This window comes from Phycodurus eques, chromosome 4, assembly GCF_024500275.1.
Source record: "Phycodurus eques isolate BA_2022a chromosome 4, UOR_Pequ_1.1, whole genome shotgun sequence".
In the NCBI taxonomy this organism is placed as follows: domain Eukaryota; kingdom Metazoa; phylum Chordata; class Actinopteri; order Syngnathiformes; family Syngnathidae; genus Phycodurus; species Phycodurus eques.
In genome coordinates this window covers 9,892,361-9,919,568 of record NC_084528.1, presented here as the reverse complement: position 1 = coordinate 9,919,568, position 27,208 = coordinate 9,892,361, and the positions used below count along the sequence as shown (strand labels likewise).

At 40.0% G+C, this 27,208-nt stretch overlaps 1 protein-coding gene across 2 annotated transcripts in view; it reads left to right on the top strand.

Annotated features, from left to right (window-relative positions):
• Positions 1 to 27,208, top strand: part of LOC133401199 (zinc finger protein 407-like) — a 191,738-nt gene that overhangs the window by 18,729 nt on the left and 145,801 nt on the right. The window contains exon 4 of one of the 2 annotated variants that reach the window (XM_061673890.1): positions 3,397 to 3,511. The exons of the other annotated variant lie outside the window; for it this stretch is intronic. Within the exon in view, the coding sequence (XP_061529874.1) occupies positions 3,397 to 3,511 (115 nt within the window). The remainder of the gene's footprint in view (positions 1 to 3,396; positions 3,512 to 27,208) is intronic. 2 annotated transcript variants of the gene reach the window in all.

The following is a 27,208-nucleotide window of genomic DNA, read 5'->3' as shown; positions in this document are numbered from 1 at the left end:
CACCACACTTCGAAGCCTCCCTGAGTGATTAGCACGTTAGTGATGGAATGGTTGGTAGTCAACACAAGTATAATTGATTTACATTTTTGCCTGGACATTTGGAGTCCCATATAGGATTAGATAAGAGACGGAAGATGGTTCATATGTATGTACGTAGTACATGCATACAGTAGATACGTACATACATACATATGGAGATTTTTTTGTTTGTTAAACATTTAAAATGCGGGCACTCCTGGATATGAGAAGTGCTTCATTTGCATCAGTGCCCGCATCCTCGTCAACCAGCAACCAGGGGGCGAACGTATGGGCAAGGGTTCATTCAGGGCCGGCACGGCGCTCTGTGGCCAACTTCAAAATAAAATCCTAATATGACATTGATGTCCAATGTAGTAATATATGAAGCTTTTATTTTGAAGTTGTCCCCCTCAGCACGTTTGTGCAGAGGCGGCATGTCATGGCAAGACACTTTTAACAATCGTTGTAGCGGCTTCCTTGACTTTAAGATTTCGGCTGGCCTGACCGTAGTAAAAATAAACGTAGTAAAGTAGCAGTGAAATAGCGAAGTAAATTGAGAGCAAAATCCCAACTGTCGCCTTGTTTGCAGTTTGTGACTGTGAACGACTGACCAATGATCAAGCAGAACAACGGACATGTACTGTCCTTGACAATTCACTATATTGATGGCAAATGAAAAGCTGGTGCTTACAGCCTAATGTTATTGCATTTTATGCATGAACTGCATTTGCTTCCATTGAGTTGCAATTCATGGTTGGACTTTGTAACAGCATCTTTATTCAGTTAGTCTTTGGTAAAGTAGAAGTTTTGGGGTACATTTTTTAAAAATTATTATTGAACAATTATTCTTATTTAAAGATTACTTTTGCACTGAAAGCTCTTTACATATTGTTTCTTGGAAAGCGTTTCCTTTCGGCTTGTCCAGTTAGGGGTTGCCACAGTGTGTCATCCTTTTACATGTAAGCCTATCTCCTGCATCCTCCTCTCTAACACCAACTGCCCTCATGTCTTCCCTCACTACATCTATCAACCTTCTCTTTGGTCTTCTTCTCGCTCGCTTGCCTGGCAGCTCCATCCTCATCACCCTTCTAACAATATTCTCACTATCTCTCCTCTGGACGTGTCCAAACCAGTGAAGTCTGCTCTCTATAACTTTGTCTGCAAAACATCTAACCTTGGCTGTCCCTCTGATGAGCACATTTCTAATTTTATCCAACCTAGTCACTCCTAGAGTGAAACTAAACATCTTCATTTCCATATTCTGTCTTTCTTCGGCTAATCTTCATTCGTCTCCTTTCCAGTGCATGCCACCGTCTTTCTAATTGTTCCTCCACCTGCTCCCAGCTTTCACTGCAGATCACAATGTCATCTGAAAACATCATGGTCCACGGTGATTACAGTCTAACCTTATCTATCAGCCTATCCATCACCACTGCAAACAGGAAGGGGCTCATGGCCGATCCCTGATGCAGTCCCACCTCCACCTTAAACTTCTCTGTCACACCTATTGCACACCTCACCACTGTTCTGCTGCCCTCATACATGTCCTGTAACATACTTCCCTGTCACTTCAGGCTTCCGCATGCAATACCATAGTTCTACTCTGGGTACTCTGTCATACGCTTTCTCTAGATCCATAAAGACACAATGTAGCTCCTTATGACCTTCTCTGTACTTTTCCATCAACATCAGCTCTTCGGTCTTGGCCATAGTGGAGTTTGGAGTGTGACTTTTTGAGGTTGTGGACAGCTGTCTGTCATACTGATAACGAGTTCAAACAGGTGCCATTAATACAGGTATCAAGTGGAGGACAGAGGAGCCTCTTAAAGAAGAAGTTACAGGTCTGTGAGAGACAGAAATCTTGCTTGTTTGTAGGTGACCAAATACCTATTTTCCACCATAATTTGCGAATAAATTCTTTAAAAATCAGACATGATTTTCTGGATTTTACCAGACTTAACTTTTCATACGGACGCTAAATGAATTACCAGCCAGTCAGAAGGAGCTCATCAAAGCGGAGACACGGACATTGGTTTCTCACGCTGATGCTAAATTAATTAACTCTCCCTTGTAACTCTTTTTCCTACTCCAAATCCACCTGTTCCCCGTGCGGACTGGACCGGACAAACATTCAGGAGATTGAACAGCCTTCCTAAATTGTGTTCCACGCATGTAGGTCCAACTTGCAGTCTACTAAAGTACAGATTAGTGCATATTTGGGTTTACATTAACGAGAACAGGAACCCCCAGCTATATGCATTGTCACCCCATGCTCATTTCCACCCTCACATCACAAGTCAGTCTCCTTTGCCAATGTTTTTGTGTCTTTTGTTTTGCTTTTCCTTCCATTGTTCCCCTGTAGATTCCCCCGTTAGATCTCATTAAATGTTCTATAAAAAGTCACTACCTGTATCATTTGTGTGTGTTTGGGTTCGACAAAAGACCTCTGGCTATCGATAATTTATCTAATTCCTGTCGCAACCTTCAGATTACGAGACTAGTTTTTTGTCACTTTGTCCTGATGTTTTATACATCTAAAAAGAGACGTAGTGCCCCTTTTCTAAGAATTGCTCCCACAGTTGATTTCTTCACACTATGCTGCTTACCTATTGCAGATTCAGTCTTCCCAGCCTGATGCAGGTCTACAATTTTGTTTCTGGTGTCCTTTGACAGCTCTTTGGTCTTGGGCATACTGGAGTTTGGCGTGTGACTGTTTGAGGTTGTGGACAGGTGTCTTTTATACTGATACCAAGTTCAAATAGGTGCCATTAATACAGGTAACGAGTGGAGGACAGAGGAGCCTCTTAAAGAAGTTACAGGTCTGTGAGAGCCAGAAATGTTGCTTGTTTGTAGGTGACCAAATACTTATTTTACTGAGGAATTTACAGATTAATTCATTAAAAATCAGACAATGTGATTTTCTGGATTTTTCTTTCTCATTTTGTTTCTCATAGGTGAGGTTTACCTATGATGAAAATTACAGGTCTCTCATCTTTTTATGTGGGAGAACTTGCACAATTGTTGGCTGACTAAATACTTTTTTGCCCCACTGTACATGCTTACGCAGGTACATACTGTATGTATACCTAGGTATATAGATCCAATTCATGCATACATCAAGTTAAAAGATGAGGACTGACAAGGATGAACTAAAAAGTAAAAGAAGAGATACATGACACCTGGGTCGTGACTGTTTTATTTGAATGAGACTGAGGACAACTGGTCTTATGATTCTAAAATCACAAGTAAAATAGAAGTAGTAAGTAATGATAGTACTACATGCATGATTTAGAAAAATATAACTACTTTGATGAAATCTTCTGAAATGTTTGCAGGTTTTAATAGTACTGTGCATAAACTCCCCATCTTTTATTCCAGGATCGAAACCCTTTCTTTGTAAGATCTGCCACTTTGCAACGGCTCAGCTGGGAGATGCCAGAAACCACGTGAAAAGGCATCTTGGCATGAGAGAGTACAGATGTGACGTCTGTGGGTGAGTTTTAAGGTTTAGCAACTTCGCTATTTTACAATCTACTTGGCTTGTCGTATGGCGTAATCAAGTGATCTGAGTTTCGAAGCTGAAAGTCACAAACTGTGGTCTGGGGTTTGCAATAAAGTACATTTCACCCAAGTACCTGGTAATGACTAGAACCGGGAGTCTGTAAATAATCAGGTTGTGTTCTTGTACATGCAGTTAGAGAAGATAATTTATTGAAGAATTTGAAGTTTTGAGCTTTCAAGCTTCTCTGGCTCTGTAGACTCACAAAGATGAAGAACTATGTAAAGATATTAGGTTTTCCCTCTGTGTATTTTTCTTTAAATGGCTCCACTTAGTTCATTTGCAGGCCAAGTTTGTCCTACCAAAGCCGACTGAGTGAATGTTTATTTGCTTCAACGATATTACAGCAGGCGCAAGCAAGCTTAGGTTTAAACATTGCTTTTCTTTTAATTAGAAGTTAGAAGTCATGTTTCACAGCCTCTCCAGCGAAAAAACCATTTCTCCCAAGTGCTGCAAATGTGACACTTTACATACACACATATACATATGGAACAGTTCTCCAATATGTCTTTAAATGGCACTACTAAATACAGTCCTTGGTTTCACAAATCATGCAGGCGGAGGAGCCGAGCGCTTCCAGAGCTAGCCATTGGTGATAAATCGGCCCTGTGTGCGCTTTCATTACTGACTGATTACCAGGCCGTCCCTCATCTTGAATAAATAGGGGCAAGCACAAAGAAACCCCCCAGAAACACCCTCATTAAGGACAGAACCCCACATGCACACACCCTCAACTTTTGCCGTTTGATGATTTCTTCTTAATTCTAAATTTAAGTACATCACTAACGGATGGCCACATAGCAGGTATAATGTATGATGTGGTGGGACATTTGTTTAGGTTCACCTAGAAAAGTGAGATTGTTGTATTAAAAATCTGCATTTTCCAATGTTGGTAATGATGAGACGTTTGGCTTAACCAAAAAATTTTGCATTTGTTGTTTTGAATTAATTAAGAGTAACAATTGAAGAAATATGTTTCATTGTTGCATATATTTTTGTGTTTGGTAGTCTTTTGTAGGAGTTGCTTGACTTCAGATTTCTTTAAATCGACACCCATGTAATGAAAAGTCGAGTTGAAGTTGTCTATTCACTGATCAAGTTATTGATATTTTTTTGAGTACTGTAATTACTAAAAATCACAGGAAGAGGGAATACTTTGCAATAGTTTATCTTCACTGACAATGGGCAGTTTATACATTGAATTTATGCCAGACATATACGTCAGAACACAAAAGCATTGTCGTGGGCTCTGTCACGTGATGGTATTTCTAGAACAAAATATCCTCTCGGTCGGTGTGCTTATAGCTGGGACAGCCAAATTCATGTTTGCACAACTTGTCCAAATGGGTTTTTTCGCCTACCACAGCAGGAGCTGTGCCTGCATGTTGGGCATTTGCGGTGTTGCAAATGAGAGCGGACCGCTTTGTGTGTGGCGGAAAAAGTCCCCGTTCTCCTTTCACTTTGATAATGCAGGCTGAAAAGTTCTTCAAAATCCTGCTTGAGCCTGGCTTTTTGTTTTCACTTGACTGGATCTCCCTCACCAAAGCTGCACGTTCAGAAATAGTAGCCAATTTAAATCAATTAAGGTGACAAACTAATTTCATTCGGCACACTCATCTGTTGCTGCAAGCGGCTCTGCCTGGTCCTTAAGCCAAAAACAAGTGATTAGCGACATGTCGACGTCATTATCTAAACGTCATTCTGGAGTTGTAAAGTCGACAAATTGACTATTCTTTACAAACATCGGCAGCGATTTCTTTGTTTCCTTTGTTCAACCTTCAGACGAAAATATTACCTCTGGCCTAATACTCAGTGAATGGTTGTGCTGGGCCCCACCTGTCCACTGCTGTGGATGTCTTTTCAGGAGTGGGGGTAGTTGTTGATGGTTAAAGATCATATTGTTGTGGCATTTAATTAACAAATGCAAATGTGATTTAGAACTCTTGACCATGCTGCCATTCAAACCAGAGAGGGCTGGTCTGTGTCTTGCTCATCACATTAAACACGTGCCTCGCCCTCTTGCTCACTTCCTTCACTCGCTGCCAAGCATGCGAGTGAAGGACTTATCTGCATATGTGTGTCTTCGTCTTACAACAAAGAGATCCATTTTTAATTTGCCTGTAAAGAACTCCTAAGGTGCAACAACAGCAGAAAACACAAATTGGCTGTTAGCATGCGCGATAAGATTTCTCATATTTAATTGGTTTAAAAAAATCCACCAGCATGTGAGATGGTAGGTTCTTGTGTATTCCTCCCAGCGTGTTTTGTCCACAGTGGGGCTTGGTCATTTAATGAGCCTCCTCTTCCTCTACTCCATCATCTACCAGAAAGGCCCTGCATTCAGCATTTTCGCCCTCCTGCTCTCTGGTCCAGACGGACATCCAGTGTTGTTGTAGGTGTTAAATTATGCATAAACAATCTAAATGCTTTGAGGCATTGGTTTAATATCAGCCCTCAGCCTTGGCCTTTCTACTATTAACACTATCAAAGGCATGAATTGTACTCTTGTGGACTGCTTTTTTATTATGAGTCATAAACTGCATGTCACGTCAGGAATTTAACCAAAACTTAAACTGTTGCTTAGAACTCAAAAGTTTGCAGAGTTTGCAACAGTCTCTTTTTCCTGCAACTGAACCATCCTCCATCCCTGGTCGCAGTTTTCTTAACTTGTTGGAGAGAATATATATAGTCATGATTTCATGTTGGGTGTGTGATTTGACTGTTAAAAGGATGGGGCTGGCTCATGTCAGGGTTTTTATGTCCTCCTGTCTCGTGAGATTGTCTGGTCTGTTCCCAGAATAGCCTATCAGTTCCGCCCTGCACGGCTCATCCGCTGTAATGTGCATTAATGCCCGGGCCTGTATGAGTACTGTGAGGCCTGGCACTGACAGTAGAGGAGCATCTTAGCTAACTGCTTATCCAGAGAAACCGTCACTTAATACAGACCCTCTATTGTCTATTCACAGCCCCCTCCTTCTCCTTTGACGTGATTCTCTGTAATCCTCGAACAGATTTTGGTTAGAACTCCCTGAGAACTATTTTTATTTTTTCCCTCTTCTTCCCTCCCACTTAAACACTAATAGTTGTTGCAGATGAAGAGAAGGATCCCTGTGAGGATGATTATAATGTCACTCGACTGATCTCCCTCCACCCCATAATAATTGTACATCATCGCTTCATAACGTGTCAGAGGGACACATTGGTGGTGTGCAATTTAAACAGCAGAATACAATACACAATTACGGCCTGTCAGGCCTACGAACAACATGCAATGTTTGAGTTACACTTAATCATTGCGTACATTAGCGAGTTTACTAAGATCCCACATTACCCCTCTTCATACATAGCAAGGGCATTAAATTCTACTCCTTGTAAGCTTAGCGATTGTGTTGGTAGTAGAACAGCTTTATGATCAATGTATCTTACTGTTGGACCTTTTGAGGGCTTTGTGTGTCAAGCAAGACCAATCTCTTAGGGGAAAAGAAAGTGGAGCACATAATACTGTATGTGTGGATACATCTACGCGCAAGTAAAAGAAGCAAGTGATGGGATTTGGCCACAAAGAAAAAAAATACAGCCGTTCTTTGAAGGTAATCATGATATCGAGCTGAAATATCTTTTGTTATATATACAATTACTAAAGTCACTAACTTGCAGTGTTGATCTGTTCAGTTCTTTCATTTCCCACTCAATTTGACCTATTTAGGTCATATCTGCTTCTCAAATGTTAGGCCTCATCATTCCCATCAGGAAGAGGTTTGAATTGAATGTGTGTCTGGGAAAGTTTTTTTTCTAGTGTCCCCGTCACCAAAACAAACACATTATGCTTTGATGCATTTAACTGAATTTAGTACACCATTATTGGAGATGAAATGAATAACACTAAAGGTTATTTAGAAAATAATGCCGGACGGCTCGTCTTGAAAGGTTAAGTATGTGAATGAGCAGTTTTGATGATAACAAGGGCTGTGTATGGCTAGGAGAGCTTGGTGTTCTGGTTTGACTCGATACTCTGTGATCGCTCTTTATGACTGAGACAGCTTTACAGCCCGTTACCCTCCATAACACGATAAAGTGTGGCATAATGGATTAGATGTGTTTAGTTGCCTTGGGCTGATGTTTGTAAAATTAATGTTTTCTTTTTTTTTGCAAAAGAAAGACACTCATATATGTGCCTTTATAAAAATTCAAGAGGAAAAGGAGAGGAGAAAAATATATTTGTTAGAAAGAAATCTATATCAATATTTCAGTATATTCTTGATTTTTGAACAAGATCATGAAATAATTACCCTGAATGTGGCATTCATTGTATAGAGTAATGGTTATGAAATTATTGTATACTGTATGTTTTGACTGCGTTTCTTAATACTATAAGAGAAAGGCAATTCATGTTCTGTGGCAATAATACAAATATTATTTGTTTTAAATTATGTGCCAAGGGAACGTAAGGAAGATTGCTTGCTCCGTCTGTTGTTGTTTCAAGGAAGTTTCCCAAGTTATATCAAATCGGCATTTACTGAGTGCGAGAGACAAAGAGAGAAATATTCTTCAGTACCCGTCCTGTTTTTATAGCAAACTCATGTAGCACACACAGAATCGTGACCTTGGACTTTATAATCAACACCTTTCAATTTAATGATAATAGAAATTGGAGCTGATGTTGAACATAACATAAAAAATAAAAACAAAACAAAGACACTCAGCACATACAGTACAAAGGATAAACTTTTATCACATCAAGCCGCATAATTGTTTTAGTAACAATGTATTCTTGGAGCCAATTGTTTCATCGTATGTTGTGGGAGAAAAAGAAAAAGAAACAGGGAAGTTAATGAGTGATTAACAACAGCAATTAAACCATGATGAGGAAGGCAGATGGAAAAAAGGTATGTAATTAAAATATCAGTCCTCTCGTCAGAAGTGTGAGAGTCATCCATCGTGCACTTATTAAAAAGCTGGGTAGAGGGGAAGAAACGAACAGTGGTTAATTCCAGCAGCCCAAAGTGCCTGGTAATCTGCCCATGGATAGCGCTGAAATGGCTGTAACTCATGTTTAAGTGTTGGGGCCGTGTCATTGGAGGTTCAGTCATGTATTTCTCTGTTGATGCCCATAGAGGCAGAGAGTATTTGGCAGTGAGGAGTAATTTAACTTAATTAATGGAATGCATATTTGATGGAGGAATAAAATATCCCGGCTTAGCAAAGTGAAGAAAGGGAAAAGATTTAGTGTGAGTTAAAGGTGGAGGCTGCTTGAAAGACAGAGCGGGAGAGAGGATAAAGATGGCAACTAAGAGGGAAGAAATAGCAATGGGGAGAATGAGAGATGGATGGTTGACACAACGTTGAGTTGATGGGTAAAGGGGAATGGGTTGCTCCTCTATTGAGAGGACATCAGACTGACAACGTTTGAGTTAATTGATATCCAGACAGAGCCTCTCCCTCAGCAAATCGAAACGTTACCCTGGTTTGCAAACCTGAGGTAGTCTCCTGCCAGGGCCTCTTTAATATTCATGTGGGGGGAGTCTTTAAAAGGTTTTCCAATAGCAGTCTTGTCCCTCTACCACCATCCGTTTTAAAGCAGGTCTTTACTGTGAACGCAGAAACTTTTAATCACTTAAACTAACACGGCAGACCCACGACATGCTTGTTTTCCCAGACAAACTCATAGCCTGCCGAAAGTCACCTAAAACTTAATCCCCCCTGCCACATTTTGATTGACTTGCTATAGGTATACATTATTTTCATGGAGACTCTGTCACCAAGATATTTGACACCATCATGGAGACTGACATCTGGGGAAAAAAAATTCTAGCCCCAATTTTTGTCCCTGGCTCTTTTGTCTACCCGTGTCTAGGTGATGATCTGTTTTATCAGAGGAGCAGGGGAGACGTAAAATGTAATCAGTCATTGCCATAATCATAATTGAGTTTATGTAGCTGGTAGGAGCCCTGCAGGAAATGTTAGTTTGGGTGAAAGGGAGGATCTTGTTACTCTCGCCTGAAGTTCACAACTTTTAAGTTGATCAAAGACTGGAACAAACAATCAGTCGATGACTGACATTCCAAAGATATTCTGTGGTAAAACTCAAAAAGCTTTCTGACTTGTGGATCACATTTAGTCTGGTGGCCAACACACAGGCCCTTCTCCTACACTTTTCAATTCACATGCTTGAATGTACAGTTTCGCCACACACACATAACGATGACTTGCTATCAGCACCCATTCATTGTTGTATGGTACTGAAGCGGCGTCTTTGGAGTACATGAAAAGTGGGATTTCATTGTATCGTTATTTTGAAGTCATACTAATGTATCTGTATTGCAATGTAAATGAAACATGTTGGATCCTCTTTTTGCAACTATTTAGTAAGGATGCTATGCAAATTTTCTAAACTATTTTATATTTACAGAATTGCCAAATGTTACGGAACGTCCATATTCTGTTGTGGAAATCACTGAATGCTGACTCGTTACGGCCGTAACACCGATTGTTCCGGATATTGGGGCGAAATAAATCCAACTTCTGATATTTCCGGCCACCGTGACGAAAATGTCATAAATGAATTCACTGAAATAAACTCTATATATAAAAAAAAAAGAGAGAGAGAGCGAAAGCTGCTTAGTGCCCCCCATTCCTGATGCTAATTACTAAGCTATCGTGTCATGAAGTTGCAAAACACGGAAATAACGGGGTTATACAGTACAGTTGTCTCATAGGTCTTGCTGGAACCACGTTATAGCAGAGAGGAACCAAGTTTGAACAACAAAATAACAACGCCACTAATATGCGTCTGGAGATATAAATGGACAGTAAAATAATTCACAGCCTCACAAGACTCCCTTTGAACCGGAAGTGAATTAATACTGTACGTCACTGGAGAAATTACAAGTATATTCTGAAAGTATATTATTATTAATATAAAATATTTAAAAGATAACGTTTTAGTCCCACAATGGGGAAATTTCATCATTTCAGTAACAATAGTGACATAGGAAATCCATCCATCCATCCATTTTCTACACCGCTTATCCTCACTTGGGTCGCAGGTATGCTGGAGCCTATCCCAGCTAACTGCGGGCAGGATGCAGGGTACACCCTGAACTGGTTGCCAGCCAATCGCAATGCACATATAAACAAACAAACATTCGCATTCACATTCCCACCTACGGACAATTTAGAGTCTTCAGTTAACCTACCGTGCGTGTTTTTGGGATGTGGGAAGAAACCGGAGTACCCAGAGAAAACCCACGCAGGCATGGTGAGAACATGCAAAGTCCACACAGGTGAGGGTCTTTGAAGAGAACTCAGAACTGTGAGGCGGATGTGCTAACCAGTTGTCCACCGTGCTAGCGATATAGGAAATATATAATATACTGTAAGTAGCATGCAAGAGACGACATCTATACAAGTTCATGCACAAAATAGAAATCTAAACTTTTGTCCATGCATAAACTATCCAATTCAATCCATCAGCAATGTTATTTATTTGTTTTCAAAATAAAGTGCTGAGTTTTGACTAGATCTGATTTTTTTTAAAATTTATTTTATTTTATTTATTTATTTTTAACCGTTGAAAACAGAATTGGTTAAGGCAAATTAATCCAGAGACACAGATATTTTTGACGATGGTATGTCAAAATCTCATATACTTTGATTCAGGCTGCACATGCATCCGCCATTACAGGGTGGATGCAATAAAAACATTAAAATTACAAATATTGAAGCCATAATTTATGAATGATTACGATTAGCGTAGTAATTATGTTGTGCAATTGATCAGTGTGCAGAATTATTTTTATCCTATTACAAAATATACTGCAGTGACTGTCCCACGGTAATGTTCTTGACAAAATTTAGAAAATGTGGAAATTCAGACAAATTTGGACAAATTGTTCTGGAAGTGAATTTCTATAGGTTGGCAGCTCTGTATTTATGTTTTTAAAACAGGGCTGTTGGAACTACAGCTATTAAATTGTCCCACAGTGTTTCCCTCTTACTTGTTAACTTTGCCCCTCAAGCTCTGCAGACCATCATGTGGCTATAGTTCTGATTCTCTATTTAGTCCCATATTCATGAAGCGATATTGACAATTGTCTTTGTAAAACAGATAATAAGCTGTGATAAATGGGTGGGATGAAATTACATCAACCTTACCAGGCTATTGTATTAACACATCTAGACGATCTCACTCATTCCTGGTGTCTTTGTAATTGATTAATTTTTGACGTGGATGGATGTAAGGTTGTGGGTCTTGTATCAGTGGCTGATTGCTCGTCAACTATACACAGGAGGAGCAACAGTAGGGCCTCAAGGGCAGTAGTCATAGTCCCCAACGTTATGGTGAATTCTTCTCCAACTCTAAAATCAAGAAAAATACTTGGCCATAAAAGTGCTCATATTACTGGGCTGACATAAAGCTCGTCCTTCCATCCTCTGTCTGCGTGCCTGAGTTGCATCGCCTTTAGTTCCCAGTTGCTCAGCACACCTGTCGGACTTTAAGATCACCAATCCTTCTTTGTATGTGTTGCTACAGCCCCTCAGGTAGCCCCTGCACCACCTAGCTTTAAATATGAGCAAATAATGGTGCGGTGAGGGATGCTGCTTGTGTCCTTGACGAGAATCCTCTGTGTGCTATAGCATCATCTCACTGTCTTGAGTCTCGTGGGAGGCATAAACCACACTGAAAACTCTCAAGGCTTGTTGGTGGCATCCATGGATGGATGCAGAATTACAGAAAGCCTATGTGGTCTTTTTGAATAAATGTTAGCGTGAAGTGGCTGTAGATAATGTTGATGTAAATACATTTGTATGTGTTTAATGAAATAAAACCGTGTCCTTTTTTAACGTGTGCACATTTCAGATGTGGTGCACTAAAGTGTTAAAGTGTTGTGCTGCATATCACACCTCCTTTATTTCTTTGTTTGGCTGCATCCACTATGCTCCTCACAGTTGAGCCAATATATCACACTTGCCACCAAATTGGGCCAAAACCCATGACAGGGTCACTTGGGAAGAATTAGATGAGGAGGTGAAAGAATAGGGATTGGTGAAATGAGGCAGTTGGGGGCATGCTTGCAATTAGGGATGAAACGATTTAAAAACAGTTAGTATTACTGTTTTACATTTGAATACTTTTTACTATCCTATGATAATGTTTCTGAGTAGTAGTTGTTTTTTGGCTACACACATCTGGTGCTTGCCATAATAGCAAACAAATGGAGAAAGAAGAAAACAGCAAACAAATAAATGATGTCAGGTGCATGTTACAGTGCTACCAAACATGGCAGAAGGGTGCCAATCCAATCAACAATCCAACAATGGAGTATTTTAGTTTTTGTCAGACTGCAGATTAATTTATCATTATTGCGCTGTATGCAAACAATGCAGGGAAAACAAATACTGTGGTGTCCCAACAAATCACTTTCCATCTCATTTTATGATCACTCAATGTGATATTAGTAATTCTAAGTACATTTCGTGGTGTCTTGCCTGCATTAAAAAAACATTTTACTTATTGCTGTTCATAATCTTTAATTTGCAAAATTTGCAGAAGGTAGCTGGATTAGTATTTGTTTTATTCAAAATAAAAGTTGATTTGCATACTTCAGGTGCATTGAGCAAAATTGTGATATTAATGATGATGTGATCATTTGGGTCTCTTGCAATTACAATTTGGATCTTGCGGCAGGAAAGAGAAGTGGACACATGGGCAGAAATGTGGACCTTATTGTCAACCATGCGGTTGTGCGATCCCTTCACATTACACCATGTTAACCCCTGCAACACTGGCTCCCTAAATAAGGCGCCGTAGGTCTGCAACCCTGCGTCCAACCGTAAAAACACTAACACATCACTTATCCCTGCAGGGGGGGAAATAACAAAAAAAACATTGTGTGTGATGAGGAGGAGCACGCTGTGTGAAGAGGAAGCATTTATTCATTTATTCTGTTAGTTCAGCAAAACAAACAGAGGTCAGGGTTATGCTGAAACACTGATAGCTGGGTGTCTATTACAGTTAAATTTCAAATTAGGCGGTTCACTTTCATCACTTTTATGGTCGTTTCAAAGGCTGCCTGGCCTTTCAAGCCCCCCAGCAAAATGTGATTACTGAAACGTTTACAGGCTACATAAGCTTCAAGAATACCAAAAACAAATTTCTCCCATGAAATCAAGTTTTGAGGCAAACAGCCATACTGATGACTTGTGGTGTCTTCATTGAACTTTAGATGGCGCCATTCAACTTGCTAGAAACCTGCAAGGATTTCAATTGCAATACTGTATGCGATTGTGATTATGTAGACGCCCTGCTTGAGTGATATGTAGTTAAGCTATAAAAGATTAAGACTTATTCATTGCCATGCATACATTTTACATGTATTACACAAAATGTATCTGCTGCATTTAATATATCAAGGTAGTGAACACAGCAAGCACGCCACAGTAATGACACACTGATGCAGTGGGCAACTTTTCCAGTGCCTGAGGACTGTTTAGAGAGTTGGGTGCCTTGCTCAATGACACCTAATTATTTAAGTGTTGCTCACATTTTTTTAATTTTGAATTTTTTTAAATTTGTTTTTCCAATTAAAAGCTTTATATATATATATATATTTCAGTGACACCCTTGTGTATGTGCGTGTGTGTGTGTGTGTGTGTGTGTGTGTGTGTGTGTGCGTGCGTGTATATGTGCATATATATATGTATATGTATGTTACTCGTGATCAAAACTGGTGTGTGACAGATAATGTGAAACTTTCAGATAAGATGGAAAAACTGATTAATTGAATGGAAGCCCTTAAGCAAGATCATCTTTGATTAATAATAATAATAATAGTAATAATAATAATATTAATAATAATAAGTAGAATACACCTAAAAATAAAACTTTACTGTGAGATGTTAGACAACCATAGAAGGTGTAAGTGCAGTTAAAAACAACAATACGTGGAGGCTGGCAGGACAGATGTAATGTTCGGAGAGGCGGCCCTGCTGGTGCTGCTTTAACTAGGACAAGCCTCTCTATAACGGTGCACCTCAGGGGCCGATCAGCAGGTCTCAGGAGAGACTCCCCACTCTGCTGTCTCACTGGGCCTGTCACGAGGGGGTTGATGCTGGCTTGGCTGGCTTGTAGGGTGTGGGGCGGCTACAATGATGATCATCGTGGTGGTGTGGGCTGACATGCTGAGAGGGCAATTACAGCAAGGACAAAGACTGCAGTGTCCCCACAGCCCCCTAATGAAGAGAGCAGGTTAGCCTCTTAAGAGGACCAGTGATGAGCATGGTCTTAGTGTGCATTTGTTGATATTTGTGTGTGTTTTGCTCTGTCTAACCTACCCGAGGATGATACATTATTGGAGGTCATATAGTTGCTGTACCGTGCTTACAAACTCCTTTAATGACGCCTTCACATGCTGGTATTTTCCCTTCATGGAACAAAATGCAAACACCCATGAACTCCATCATCTTTAGAGAGTCATACTGTGTGAGGAAAAAATAGCCAATGAAATCTTTTAACGTATCCTGGTCGCTGAATGCTGCACGTTAGCGGATCAATATTTTGTTTTTAATATTTCTTTCTTCTTTAATATCCCACTTAAAAATTCAGCACATAACAGCCTGCATTTTATATCAAATAAATAGATGACTTTACAGGCAAGGTAATTGAAGATATACTGTATTCTGGAAAGACTAAACAAACCATAATCTGTTTTAAGGGCTTGGACAAATGCACAAACACTCTTCATTTTTTCCTTTGCTTATTGTTGTAATTCATGTGGGATGGGGTGGCAGTAACGATGGTTTGTAACTAATACTGCTATGTTGACATACCCAACTATAGGATCTGATAAAGCCTTTTGAGCACCGCTTATTCAAATTCAATTAAATTCAATTCTATGTTCACACAGAGAATCAGAGCAGGTAACGGCAATAAGATTGAACGTGATAACCTTTTTGGAGCGGTTGAGAGAATAATTTACACTCCGCTTCACCACTTGAATGATTTACTGTACAGTCAGTTGATTGACTTTCACCAGATTTTTACACACACACACAAAACATCAGAATGGATTTTTGTTGGTGAAAGGAAGCATGCCAGAAGTCTCCTGGTAAGGTGGGGTTATGAAAGATGTGTTCCATACGTGCAAGTCTCATCAGTGATTGTTGAACCATTCCAATTTCATATTTCAAGGGCCTTTGCGTTAATATTTTTGGCTTGTGTTAATGTTGCGTCCCTTCCATGTACTTGTAGCCCAAGTCTTTTATTTATTTATTTTTTAAATAATACAAGTTGTGGATGAAGATTTTTGGGGAAATAACCAGACTGTTATTCACAGATTATAGTTTTTAATCACTGCACTGTTTTTACACATTAACAAATTAATATTAATTATTAGTATTGTTCTTTTATTTTATTCTATTTATGTGCATTCATTTAAACCATGACTATATGTCAACAGTTTTCATGTTCAGTATATACCTAGTGTGTGTGTGTGTGTGTGTGTGTGTGTGTATGATCGCATGTGTGCGCGCCTGCACTTGTCTACTACACAGACTTGCACTTAAGCAGATTTTTATAAAATCTTTGCTGCTCATATTGTATGCCGGTATGGTACGGTACAATGTATAGAATGTATATTGTTGTAATTGTACACAGGCAGTAATATTTTTTGTAATAATCTATTGGTAATTTAGCTATTTCAACTGGAGTGATTGACATATCTGACATACCGAATGATTAGTACCCTAATTTGTAATGCAGTATGCTATTGTGCAGCTCATTGGGGCCAAGGTCTAATGTGAAGGCTTTCCAGTAAATTAATCTGTTTTAGATGTTCATATTGCATAGTCTACCAAGTCAACAAGCTAATGAAATGTCGTCTTTCCCCTTTGCAACCAAACACCACTAATCTAATCTATTATTCAACCATACTAATGTATGGGTGAGCAATTATAAAACGTTTCCATGCTGTGCCAAGGTGACAGTGTGAATATGGGCAAGGAGGACTCCAGACACATTTGATGGCTGCTCACTTGTGCTGATAGGCCAAACGGTGCTGGGAACCCGCCACGTTTAATCATGTTGAGGGTGACTGCTTTCATAAGAGCATGCGGCGATTCAGACAACTCTAATAAGGAGAGGTGACAGAGAAACTTTCTGTGTTAGCGGCAAAACAGAGGGGCAAGGTCTTCTTTTTTATGCACGTGTTGCTTTTTTGTTTTGTTTTTGGTTGCACATAAGAGACAAATTTCACTATGTGAGACTGGATTTGAGGTGAAAGAATGTCACTATGAATAAAGGGTTTGGGGACAAGGTCGCACAAGTGCCCGTTCAGCAGAGTGCTGCAAGTCTGTTTGTGGCGTTAAAGATGAGCAAAGACTCTTAAGATGTCTCTCTGTAGATAAGGTAGCAGACTCCAGTTTTGCCCCTCAAAGTTGCATGACACATTATAATTTATTGTTCTACAGCCATTGTCAGAAAAAAAAGAAGCTAAAAGGAATGATGCTTTGAGGATATAATTAAAGTTATCGTTCAAAGAGCAACTTTTTGCATATTTGAATTATTACTGTCGTTAAAAAACACACAAAATATGGAAATACGATTGCTGGAAGCTCATAAATCAATGATCAGCAAGGCCTCAAAGCCCAATAAATATGGGGAGTTAAATACTTTAAAATGCAAATCACATCTTGAAATTTGCATGTGTAAATTTAAAGGGAGCTTGCTTCCTTAAGACCCTCAGAGGTGGTAGAGGATGGAGCTAAGATGATGGATGGGTAATGGGGGGACAGAAAAGAAACCAAAATGGAGTTTTCTTTTCCATTTCACCATGGTGTCATTGGTCAAGTTATTGGATCGCTTTTTATGATAGCGGCTGAAGTGAGCTGAGAGACATGGCTGCATCTCTTTTGTGGATCCAGAAAATGCCTTAAGTGATCTGAATAATTAGCAGTTAATTATTCTTCATCCATCTAAATCAGAATAGGACAGATATGGGAATGGAATTCATAATTTTAGCCCAGCATCCTGTCTTGTACTAATGTGGTAAACTAAAGTGACTGTGAATAATACCTACTGACCTTCCGGTAATTATGCTCCGCCTGGCAATTTGCTTGCTGTTACTAATTGAGGCTCTTGATTCACTGAAATTCTTATTAAAAATACATATGTTTTATGGCTTGGATTTCTTTTACGAGTTTTCTTTAATGTATTATTAATCATTGTTATTTTTAATAGTAATTATCAGACAGAATGTGCCGAGTGGAAGCACTGATTTATTATTATTATTTTTCTTCTATACTCTGACCTCGGTTAGGTAGCACAAATGATCAACTATTTTGAAAGATTTTTGTTGGTATAAATTATTGCTGGTCCAAAAACAAAACGGGGTCACTCATTTCATGATTATATGATCCTTCTATCACAATCCTCTCATGTTGTTTCCCCCTCTCAGACATATGAAAATACTCTGGCGGCACCAATGGATCAATGGGACGTGATGTCTCTTTATGCATTAACGCTCAGGTTAGTGTTAGGTTAAAAAGCTGCCTAGTGCCTCCCAAGGCAAAAAAAAAAGATGAGCGAAAAAAAAAAATCAATTATTCCTGGAGAGTCAGAGGGCTGGCCCTCATTGTGAAAGCATCCCTTTACCAATATGTGCGTGTGGGCAATATGGGGGTGGCTGGAGTATTTGCATGTGTGAATGCCCTTGCTGTGGCGCCTGCAGGTATTGACCATACAGCACTCAGGATGACGTGCTTTGCTTCACATAAATCCTGTCCAGTTTGTAATATGCTGTATTTATTTACTGTATTTTTAAGGATCAGCAAAGTTCCAATGACAACTACCAGTCATGTAATCATCCAGATAGGGATCTATGGGGCTGCATTCTGACACTTAGCCCTGCTAAAGAGGGCTAAGGCTCAGTTGTCCATCCCAACAAGTGTTCTCTGTATTGTTTAAGAAGATCCTTAAAAGAATCCACTGAATTAAGATTTTGTGACTGTTTGTGTGTGATTGAGCAGCCTCAGCTGAGAGGACAAGCAGCTTTAGCTCTTTTATTGGCTCTCTGTTTAAGAGGCCATACATGTTTTGACGGAGTCCAACTCTATTTTATTTCTGTCATGACAAATACTGTGCCAGTGAACACCCGCTTTTTACACACAACGTTGCATTCCACCCCACTGATATGTTTCTCTGAGCGGGAAAACTGTATACAGCCTGCCAGTTCAGAATGAGATGGACCAAAGTGAGATGTCCCTGCTGCTCCTCGTGTTCAACCCCACATGAACGCCTCAACACAAATCCTTGTTGAAGCACTCTGTGGATGCCATGAAATCGTATTCGCTGTTCAGCTAATGGCATAGGACTGGTTCTGCTAGGATGTTCCTCAGGGAAAGAAAATACATCACTGGACTATGATGCACTGACCATTTCTGATTTATTTAGGAGGTTGTGCTGCACTGCTTGACTAAAAATTCTGTTTGGGGAGTTTTGATAGCGAATATTATCCTCAAATTATGAACATACTCCCTTTTATTTTTTTCTTACCAAATTAGGTGGAATAAATACTGTACTAACAAATCAATTGATACATAGTGAGTCTTTGGCGGGAGGCGCTGTTAAATATTCTATATTCCATATTACTACATTTAAATAATATTATAATATAAAAATATGATATTAAATATAAGTTATATTATTAAATCTAAATAATATTGAATATAAGTATCATGGGTAGTACAAGAAAAAAAAATAAGGAAAACAAAGTATAGCATACACAAGACACAATAAGCTTAAACTTCCATCCATCCATTTTCTGTACCGCGTATCCTCACTGGGGTTGCGGGTGTGCTGGCACTTATCCCAGCTATCTTTGGACGAGAGGCGGGGTACACCCTGAACTGGTCGCCAGCCAATCGCAGGGCACATATAAACAAACAACCATTCACACTCACATTCACACCTACGGGCAATTTAGAGTCTTCAATCAACCGACCACGCATGTTTTTGGGATGTGGGAAGAAACCGGAGTACCCGGAGAAAACCCACGCAGGCACAGAGAGAACATGCAAACTCCACACAGGGGGCCCCGGATTTGAACCCAGGGCCTCAGAACTGCGAGGCAGATGGCACCTTGCCGCCTAAACTTACTTAACCTTCCATGATTTCACATCCTTTTTTTTTCTGAATCAGAATCATATTTATTTGCCAAGTATATGAAAAACACAAGGAATTTGTTTCCGGTAGTTGGAGCCACTTTAGTACTACAACAGACAGCTATTTGACAGAAAATACTTTTGAGACATAAAAATATAAAAACACTGTACGGAGAGTCACTGAGCAATGAAAGGTTACCACTAATGTTGTAATGCCGATAACAATTTTTTTTTCACAATTGTGCAAATGATGCAGTCCTCTGGCAATTTAGAGCAGTTTGAAATGACTAAGAGAGCAATAGTCTTGTACAGTGACCATTGTGCAGATGGCACTTTAAAGTGATTAGTAGTGCAATATTCTGGAACAGTGTCAATTGTGCAAATGGTGCAAATTCTTGAACAAACCTCCACATTCACACACATACAGGCCTTCAGCCCGAATAGACATATCTGTTTCTTCTTTTTTTTCCCCCTCTTTCTTCCGCTTATGAATCTGCAACAGGCCATCCGTCCACAAAAGCCGATCTGCTGCGGGTGCTGCTGGTACTGCTGCTGCTGGTAATTAGGCATCATAACACTTTCACAGGGTATCTCACTCGATGGAGAATTCCTCCTGACGTGACTGAGGGATGGAAGAATTATTTGGCTTTGCAGATTCTTCTGCTCTGTTGGTCATCTGTCCTCTTTCGGGCCATCAGCCTAATCAGCCCATCATATGTGCGTGTGCACACACACACTCGCCCACCTAAACACACACACACACACACACGCCGACTCACATAACCTCATGTACACGTTGTCTAAAATGCCTGAAATACCCACCAACCCATGCACTCGCCCGCAGGCAGAATAAAGAGGAAAATAGAGTTAGAGAAAGAGATACAGTATCAATGCCCTCTAGGTGTGACAGGGTGGCCATGGGGGTTGTTAAAAGAATGTTTCTATTTGGGGGAGGGGGGGGGGGGGGTCTGTTGTAAGTCAATAGTCTGCTGCATCACTAGCTGTACAGACAATGCAAATCAATATGGGGTGAAGGTACATATATTTTACTGATTGAAAGGGCCTGTTGTGATTAAAATCAGTTCATGCTCAATTTTTAGAATAGTACATTCAGATGCTGCTGTAATTCTGTTTATCCTTAGTCATAAAACCATTTGAAAAACCAGATTAAGGGAGCTGTTTTTTCAAGAACAACTTTCTCAATTAATTTATTTTAACATATAGTTTATAGAAACAAGTAGTTATAACACAAAAAGCAACAAAAATCAGAAATACAATAGGGATTACAAAAAGATCTGTATCAGATCAGTGGCTTTCTTTTTGGGGGAGTTAGAAAAAGAAGCCCATCTTTTCTTTTGTACTTTTATTTATCAATCCACTTTATTCCAACATATGGTAATCCCTGTAACAAAAGATTTGAGTGAATAATGAAGAAAGCAGGGCTGGGGGCAGGAAGAAATGTGCTGTGGTAGTAAATACAGAGTTTGTGTGGCGTGCCGTGCACATCGCCAGGCTACAGAAGGGAGAGACGTGCTGCCTTCATGTCCCTAAGCCATATTCACGTCCACCGAAGACTTTTGTTTTTACACAGGTAGGCAGTTTGGGGACTATCTCACTGAGGAAGAAGGCAGAAAAGAAGAAGACATGAGAAGAATCAAAGGATGTACCCCCTTTTAATAATGTAACAAATATTCAAATCTCTAAAAATAAAATCTATTCATCCTTCCTGCTAATCTGAGCAGTAATTTATTCAAACCCAAGGCCATATTAGTATGCCAGCCCAGGGCACAATGGTTGTAACAAGACCAAGTTCACTCAAAAACTTAAGAGGATAGACATACAAACAAAACAAATATATAAGGCTGCAACTTGGAGACCTTTCCTGAAAATATGTTGTTCTTAGCTACCGGTGGATCATGATCTCGTTATCACGTGCAACTGTATTTACGTCAGCACAATTTGTATTTTGAAAAATCATACAGTTGATAGTTATTAGAATTGAAGTTTTAGAGCAGCTAAAATAATTGCAGCACAAAGCAATGCTTTGCTTCACTCAAAAATTTCTGATTAATTTCCACTGAGGTGTGTATCTACAGAATGTCTTACGTGTGTCCACATGAATCAATGCCATTTTATGTAAAGCAATTGAGCGATGATAGTTTGTATCAAGACATCAAATCGGCACTTCATTATGGATGCAGTGATAACACAATGTGTAGTATAATGATGGCAGTGGTTCATATTGTTCATTATACATGCGGGTGTCACGAGGCAATTGAAATCTGTGTGCCTGTGTTTATATCATTTTACAACATCTTGTTTCAGCAAATTAATGCGTAAACTATTGGGAAGAAAAATATACCGCTATTTGCCAACAGTGACAAACAATATATTCGGAATAACGATTGCATCTATTGGCTTGTGTGTTTGTAAATGGGAGGTAATGAATTGCTCTTTTTGTGCAGTGAAAGCAAACATACTGTCACTATGCTTGAATAGACCTTCCAGTTGCATGATTGATTCCAAATGCATGATAAAGCTGTAAAATAAAAAAAAATAAAAAAAATAAAAAAACAATACTTTCATTTTATTAGGAGTACTTTCCTATTTAAATGTAATGCATATGTGTTCCTTTAGGCGGCACGGTGAGCAACTGGTAAGAGCGTCAGCCTCACAGTTCTGAGGACACGGGTTCAATCCCCGGCCCCGCCTGTGTGGAGTTTGCATGTTCTCCCCGTGCCTGGTTGGGTTTTCTCCGGGCACTCCGGTTTCCTCCCACGTCCAAAAAACATGCATGAATTGGAGACTCTAAATTGCCCGTAGGTGTGAATGTGAGTGCGAATGGTTGTTTGTTTGTATATGCCCTGCGATTGGCTGGCGACCAGTTCAGGGTGTACCCCACCTCCTGCCCGATGACAGCTGGGATAGGCTCCAGCACGCCCGCGACCCTAGTGAGGAGAAGCGGCTCAGAAAATGGATGGATGGATGGATGGATGGATAATGCAGTGGTTCCCAAACTGTGTTTTTGTTGTTCTTTCAAGCCATTGATAATGTACCATCAATTGGGAGGGCTGTAACTTGATCTGTAGTAACAGTGGAGGTCTTGAGCATGCTGGCTGCCTTCAAAATTGTGAGCTTGTTGAAGGTTTGGGGGCGTTGGAGTGGAGTCGATGCCTGCCACACGTCATGCTTTCTCTTTTTGAGAAGCCCTGCAGTTACACAATCAACATTATTATTGCTTGGAAATGTATATATTTAATTAGTAAAACAATGACAGTTTCGCTTGATTCATGGTGCATGGCAAGGTTTAATTAATTGGAAAATGCATATTACCCTGTGACTTAATTATTAGCGAATTAATCACTGGGTACTTGTTCAGTCGTTCAGTCATTTCTTGGCATATTTCTATGTATGTCTGTCACTGGAATTTCCTCCCAGGGTCGTTTTTATATGAGGTCATTTTTTTTCCTTGAGTGGCTGTTGAGATGACGAACATGTACTGTAAAGGCGTTCCCTCATGCTAGAAGAGATGCAGATCCGATGAGCATTGTTGGGAAAGTACATTTTCTATATGAACTATTTCAAAGTTCAGTTCACCGTTCCAAAAATGAACGAGTTCAGTTCATAAGTCAACATTTTTAAATAAGTTCAAAAAATGAACGGGTTCATAGTACTTTTTTGTTTATCCTCAATGTTGCTGACGGGCTATTCCCTTTAAGGTACTGGCCTTTCATTTTCCCATTTTTGCCACCCATTCAGTCCACACTTATAGCCAGCTGTAGCTTTCACCCTACAATCTCAAAAACATGAGGAAAAACTTGTTACTTGAGTAGTATTTTTATTTTATTTTTTAATGAGGAATTAAAACAAAAACAGGACTTGTATCCTTAATGTGCAAATAAAAACATGCAACACAGTATGACAGGAACGATGGTGAAAGGACATTGATACATATGGTTGCATTCCTTGTATTTCTGGCTGACTATATTGGCAAAATATTTTATTTGTTCTGTTCTTATATATAAAAAAAAATAATAATTCCATATCATGACAGTGTGATCGTACAGAGTTTAAACTAAAGCATTCTGATACAAATAATATTTTTCCGAGTAGGCGTAATCAGTTTTTACAATCATGTACTGTATTACAAAAGATCCACCTAAGAGCACGTTTAATATAAATTCGAAAACTGTTCTTTGACCCCAGATTGAGCGCATTCTTTGTCACGTTCGTCAGGCAGAAATGAACGAAGTTCAGTTCACATTCGCACAAAATATGAACTAGTTCATGAACTTTCGTTCATTAAACTCCTTCAGGGAAAACACTGCTGATGAGAGCACACTTACATAAGCCTGACATTTTAGTTGGTATTGACATCACTTGTGAGGATGGTGAATCCATCTTTAGATGGATATTCAGAGGGTACAAAACCTTCCTTTCTAACAATGTCTTTATTTTTTAATAAAGCAATACCCGTCTGTATCTGTGTGTGTGTGATTTCTATCAAATTTAAAAAATAATTAACCTCAGCTCATCTAGCCTGTTGCGAAACATAAGCATTTGCATGTGAGGTTGAGACAATAGGTGTGACACTTGTATCTCTACCTCTTTGCAGACCTTGGAGATCATCAGCCTTTGGGCTCCTTAGCTACATTCAAAATTATATGGTCACAGTTGATTTCATTTACACAATCATCCCTGACACTTTAAATTCTATGAAAAGGACAGTACCTAGCTTGTTGTGCACATAGAATGCATTCAAACATTCTAGCCCAGGCCTTGAGAAGCACATTTGCCAAATGTGAAATCCAATACTCTGGGTCTTGATTACAAATAGTGAATAAATGTCTTAGTTCTCTGTGGTTTTCTGTCACCAGTTGAAAAAGTAACATACATGCCAGTTGTTGAACAGAAGGCTCACATTGGAAGATGAAGGATTTTGTCTCAAGCAGTCTTCGACATATGTTACTTTAGGAAATGACAGGGGATGGATGTATTAAAAGTAAGCATGTAAGCAGAGGGAGTAGTAGGTGTAGCTGTGACTGGTCACCCATCTGCCAACTTACAACCAGCAAGTTTATCTCTCTGCAGTTCCTTAGTTCGGCCCCCATGTGTCTGTGCCTGGTATTGCTAAGCGTTTCAAACTATTAGAGCTGCTGTGAAAAAGGCCTGTTTGAGTGCAGAGCTGTCAGTCTGCAATGAGGCAATTGGGGGTGGGGGCTGTCATGGCTGTCATTCAATGGGAGGATGAGAAGTGTTTGGCCCTAATGGATTCCTCCAGGCGGACGGTTTACATGGCAGCTAGAAGTAAAATCGATGTGTTGTCATGAGCAAGTGAGGCTTCATCAAAGGGCCAGGTGGACGAGAGGCAAAGTAGAGAGGTCTGCCTGAGTCGTTACGTCTATATCTCGGCTTATGTGTGCGCGTGTGCGTGTGTGTGCGCGTGTGCATGTGTGTGCGCGTGTGACAAAAAGACAGACAGATGCCTCATCCAGATTTACACGGCCAGTGGGGCCTCTGCTATGATTGTAAGCATAAAAGGGTGCTCCGACCTCCGTCATCTCTGTTGCTTTTATATTCCGACTTTCTTGGAATTCGACATGGAAACGCATGCGTACCATGTCAATAACTGTGAACGTACGTAGAAAGGGCTTTATTGTCCTGACAAACACTAATTTGTTGGAAAGAACATGTAGGGCAGATCTTTTTCAAATATTTTAGATATCGTTTTTAGACGTTTCCAATACATTTTGAGACAAATTGATTTAAAAAAAATTCAAAACAGTGTGCACACTGACAGTATGATGATGGATGTGGAGGGAACCGGATAGCAACATCCTGCAATCCCAAATCAGAATAAAGTATATACTGTGTTATTCTTTGATTTGTTTTGATTCGAATGCAAAATTATGATTCAGGATTGTTTTTGTTTTTTTTCAACAAACTCACGAGTCGTTTCAAATCAACACTGATTCGTTTGATTCACTAGAACACACCCTTCGGTCCCGATTCTTTAAAAGCGGGACTACCGCCACGCTCTGCCAATCTAGAGGCACTGTCCCTGATATTACTTGATGTTGCAAAGGCATGTCAACCAGCCCCACAGCATCCACAACCTTTAAGAACTCAGGGGAGCTTATCTATCTATCTATCTATCTATCTATCTATCTATCTATCTATCTATCTATCTATCTATCTATCTATCTATCTATCTATCTATCTATCTATCTAATCTATTTTATCTAATCTATTTTATCTAATCTATTTTATCTATCTTATCTATCTAGGCGGCACGGTGGCCGACTGGTTTGAGCGTCAGCCTCACAATTCTGAGGACCCGGGTTCAATCCCCGGCCCCGCCTGTGGGGAGTTTGCATGTTCTCCCCGTGCCTGCGTGGGTTTTCTCTGGGCACTCCGGTTTCCTCCCACATCCCAAAAACATGCATTAATTGGAGACTCTAAATTGCCTGTAGGTGTGAATGTGAGTGTGGATGGTTGTTTGTTTCTATGTGCCCTGCGATTGGCTGGCAACCAGTTCAGGGTGTACCCCGCCTCCTGCCCGATGACAGCTGGGATAGGCTCCAGCACGTCCGCGACCCTAGTGAGGATAAGCGGCTCAGAAAATGGATGGATAGTGCAGTGGTTCCCAAACTGTTTTTGCAGCGCCCCCCCCCTTTTGGAGATGAAATTATTTTCATCCCCACACACACACACACATACACAGTTTTTCAATAAATACGCATATGCTTAGCTTGCAAACATTATTCCTTGGGAATCAACAAAAACTTGAACAACAAACAACTCCAATAATCACTGCAGTGGTCACTTTTACAATGGAAAAATTACACTGGCGAGTTTAACAGGCCACCAAGAATAAACAAAAACCTAAAAAAAAATTCTGCTCAGATTTAACATCTTGAATTCCTGCAATCATTTCAGTAGCTGGTGTGGGCTTGCTTTGTGCTGCAGATTTTTTTCTAATCGTGGACACGACTCTGAGACAGCCACTCGAAGTTAATTTTCAATGTCCAGCTTTGACCTGTATTTGGTCTTGTTTGAGGCAACTGCAGAAAACCCTATCTTGCACAAATAGGATGTGGCGGAAGGCAGCAGTGTGACCATGGCTCTCCTGCCTAGCAGTGAGTAGTCATTTTCCACTCCAATCCAAAAGGCAGCCAGTGTCTTGGACTGAAACTGCAGCCTCAAAGCTGAATCAGAAGTGACATCAATAAACTGCTCCTCTTCTGCAGTGCTGAAGTCAGCAGCTGGTCTGGGAATGAAGGGGTCTCGGATCCAGCCATATTTTGCTGGATCCTGCTCTGGGAAGTATCTCCGTAATTGTTTTTGCAGAGCAGCAATATAATTTTTGATGCATGTGGTCACTGTGTTTTGTAGCTTGTTGGCACTGATGAAGGATTTCAGGTTCTCAAAGGAATCTATATTCCCATCTTTCACGTGCTGCTCCCACACCTC